Below are 3583 nucleotides of genomic sequence, written 5' to 3'. Positions count from 1 at the left end.
CAGCGCTGGCTCTGGGGCCAGATGGCTTGGCTTTGAACTCCAGCTCTGCTGCTTCCTGGCTGTGTGACCTTGTGCAAAAACTTTAACCTCTCTGTGCCTCGGCTTTCTCAGCTGTAGGTGGGACCAACAGTGGTCCCTGCCTCTTAATGCGTGAGGATGAAGAATGGTTTGTAAGTGGAAAGCTCCTCAGCAGTGCCTGGCCAGTGAGGAACCCTCAACAGAGGCGAGGCAACATGACCACCACTTACTCTGTTTCCGCTTATTCTGTTTCTGCTTCCTCCAGGCACTCACTGAATGCTGGAACTGGAAGGGGGGTGTAAAAAGTACCTAGCTGGGGCTCTTAACCTGGGCAGGGGGTGGGGGTGGTCCTTGAACCTCTGGAAGAAGCTGTAAAGCATTGTGGGTGCGTAGCTTTTTACGGGAAGAAAGTCAGCACCTTTCTTAGACTCTCAAGGGGGAGCCTAACTAAGCAGCCCTAATCCAGCACCCTTTTATCGACAGATGAGGAAACTGGTCAAGAGAAGGGGGAGAGGTGCTCAGAGTCACCTGGAAGTGATCCAGCCTCCTAGCTCCAGGCCACTGTCCCTCTCTGGCCCCATGTGTAGCCAAACCCCAAGGGAACCCTTAGCCCTCTGGCTTTCAGGCAGCATTTAGCCCCTGGCTTTCAGGCAGGATTTAGCCCCTCTGGGGGACCTTCCAGGCCAGGGGGCTTAGCTCCATGGCCTAATGGTCAGGCTGCAAGAGGTCTGCCATCCGACCTGCAGCGGCCCCTCCCTCTCACTCCACCTTCCTGAGCCAGGACCAGAGAAGCTGCATGGCCCCAAGCTTTTTCCTAAACATTTATTTATAGCTCCCCTCAGTGAGCAGTGGAGGACCGCGGCCCCGGGGTGGGCTCCTCGAGCCCCTCCCCAGGAGGCACGTCCATGTGCATCTCCAGCCCCGCTGGCAGGTTTGTCATCTCACTGGGCAGGTGAGAGTCGGCACATGTGAGCAGGGGAAGGACTCGGGCCTGGAGCCAGAGCTCGGGCTGCAACTCTGTCCCTATTTCCTCTTCTGTGAAATGGGGGCAGTAACAGTATCTGACCACAGACCTGGCGCATTATCAAGCTCTCAGCAATGAAGGGTTTTCTCTCTCCTCCCTTGCATCCCGTCCCTCAGCTCCCAGGCCCTTCCTCTCTCCAGGGAAATAAAGGTTTTTACCAGTCATGGGCAGGAAAGGGGCCTGACGGGGCAAGGAGAGGCGAGGGGCAGTGCCTAGGCCACCCAGAAGGACCCTCCATCCAGAGAGGAGCTACCTGAGTCGTTGCCAGCCAGCATCTGAGCGCTCTGGGGCCGTGAGGGCAGCTGACCGCTGTCGCTGAGTGACTGCTGCCGGCGCACGTGGGGCTGGGACTGCTTGGCCTTGTGCTTTATCCCCGAATCTGATGGAGAGAGTGGAGGGGAGGGGCAGTTCTGAGACACCGGGTGGGAGCCCTGTGGGGACCCGTGGGGATGGGGAGCGCTGCCAGCGCTGCTGGTCACAGCCAGCCTCAGCTGGCGTCCTTCCCCATCTTTATTGGTGGATATGCCCCTCGTAAGCACTTCATCCACTGAAATGTCCGCCCGGCCACCTGTCTGTCCATCCATCCATCCACCCACTCACTCACTCGGATATCCACCCACAGACATCAGCCCCGTGCCGGGTGCTGGGTGAGTTCTGACTCCAGGTTTATAGTTCAGGAGGGGAGGCAACTAGAAAGGTGCATACAGGGCGGTGAGACCCGGTGGGAAGTGACAAATGGCACACCTCAGGATGGCTAACTGGAAAGGGACATTCCAGGACACGGGTGATTCACAAAGTGGTGGGGGGCTCAGGGGAGGGTATTCTGAGTTATGAAGAAGGGGTAGGACTTGGCCTCGGTGATGCTGGGAACAGAGGCTTAGGCAGGAAGACTGGGGTGGCGTCTGAGGATAAAAGCTGGCAAGGAAAGATGGGGCCACATCCCATAGTTGGCTGAGACTGGACAGCTGTCCCCCTTCTGCAAACACTGACCCGGAGGCTCTTGGAGACCTGAACCTTTGGAGTCAGGGAGGTGGAGGAAGGCAGTCAGGGCCTGAGGGCCACAAGAAGGGCCTTAAGGAGCCGGGCGGACCCTGTGGGACCCAAGCAAGGAGGCTGAGGGGCCTCTGGGCCACCTGGACACTCACTGTCTTTGTTCAGGATGTCCGGCAGCCTTGTATCCATCCGTCCCTTGTAAATATGTCCATCCAGGCCCAGGATATCCACCTCGTCATGCTGTGGAGATGGGCGAGTGCCGCTCAGAGCTGCCCTCCCGTCCTGCCTCCCAGAGGGTGGTCCTTGCCTGAGGCCGGCACCAAACGGTGCTCAGAGCCCTTGAGGGGGCTCTGGGCGGTGCCAGGGCCGAGCAACAGGGGGAAGGGGGGGCCCGTGGTGGAGGCGGTAGTGCCAGGTGGGCGGGTGGCCGGGTTGGCATTCCTCTTCCCAGGAAAGGGTAAGAGCCTGACGCTTGGACTCTGGGTCTGACTAAGAAGCCGCCCTGAGGCCGAGGGCCCAGGAGGGGACTTCTGGTGCATTTTCCAGAGGGACCTGAGAGGCTGGCGTCACGGCAGTGCCCCCCACCTTCCTGGCGATCTGGTTCTCCTCGGTGGGGTACAGGCCCTGTGCCAGGTGCTGCAGGCGGTTGCGGCGGTAGGGGTAGGTGAGGGTGTGGCTGCCCCCGCAGTGCCGGGGTGCCCTCGGGTAGGTGTGATCGGCCACGTCTGGCAGCCTGCAGTGAAGACAGCGGAGTCACGGGGAGCAGGTGTGGCCGGGGACACGCCTAGGGTGGGGCGGGGGGCAGCGCTCGAGCCAGGACAGGGCAGGGGGTGAGTGAGCAGGACGGCCCGGCCCTGCCACCCTGAAGGACACACACACACACACACACACACACGGGCACACACACATTCTCACACGTACGTGTTCACACACATACATTCACACACATTCTCATTCACACGTATGTTCACTCACATATTCACACACACACATTCACATACTCTCACACATTCATACACGTACATGTTCACACACAATCATACATTCTCATACACCTTTATACACACGTTCACACACATTCTCCCACACACAGGCCCCACCCCTCATGCACACACATAATCTCTCTCACACACACACACACACTTGTACAATACACATGAACAATGCTCTCTCACACTCACACGTGTTCACACACATTCACACACACATTCTCTCTCTTACACACACATGCACACATACTCCCCCGCTCTGTGCCAGGCTCTCGGTGGTGGGTGGGCTGTGAGCGGGCCGAAGCTCACCGCCTGTCCCGGGGGCCCGGCCCGGCCGCCCACCGTCTGTAGCAGGGGCAGCTGAGGCACTGGGAGTGCAGCAGCTTGCGGATCATCTGGCTGCTGGCCTTGACGGAGCCCCCGAAGTGGATCTGCACCTTCTCGATGTCCATCAGCATCTTGGAGTGCATGCTGCGCAGGCGCCCCACGCTCTGCTCCGTCTGCCCCAGGTTGCCCCAGGGGAAGGCAGCACTGCCCAGCTGCAGGCTGCGGTGACGGC

At 59.6% G+C, this 3583-nt stretch overlaps 1 protein-coding gene across 1 annotated transcript in view; it reads right to left on the bottom strand.

Annotated features, from left to right (window-relative positions):
* Positions 1-856: 856 nt before the first annotated feature.
* QRICH2 (glutamine rich 2) overlaps positions 857-3583 on the bottom strand; it is a 21642-nt gene continuing 18915 nt past the window's right edge. The window contains exons 17-21 of the mRNA XM_007454405.1: positions 3367-3570; positions 2621-2768; positions 2188-2275; positions 1296-1421; positions 857-1053 (exon numbers count right to left, since the gene is read on the bottom strand). Coding sequence (XP_007454467.1) covers positions 857-1053; positions 1296-1421; positions 2188-2275; positions 2621-2768; positions 3367-3570 — 763 coding nt within the window. The remainder of the gene's footprint in view (positions 1054-1295; positions 1422-2187; positions 2276-2620; positions 2769-3366; positions 3571-3583) is intronic.

Source organism: Lipotes vexillifer, unplaced genomic scaffold (genome assembly GCF_000442215.2).
Source record: "Lipotes vexillifer unplaced genomic scaffold, Lipotes_vexillifer_v1.1 scaffold518, whole genome shotgun sequence".
Taxonomy (NCBI): domain Eukaryota; kingdom Metazoa; phylum Chordata; class Mammalia; order Artiodactyla; family Lipotidae; genus Lipotes; species Lipotes vexillifer.
This window is presented reverse-complemented; position numbering and strand designations above follow the sequence as displayed.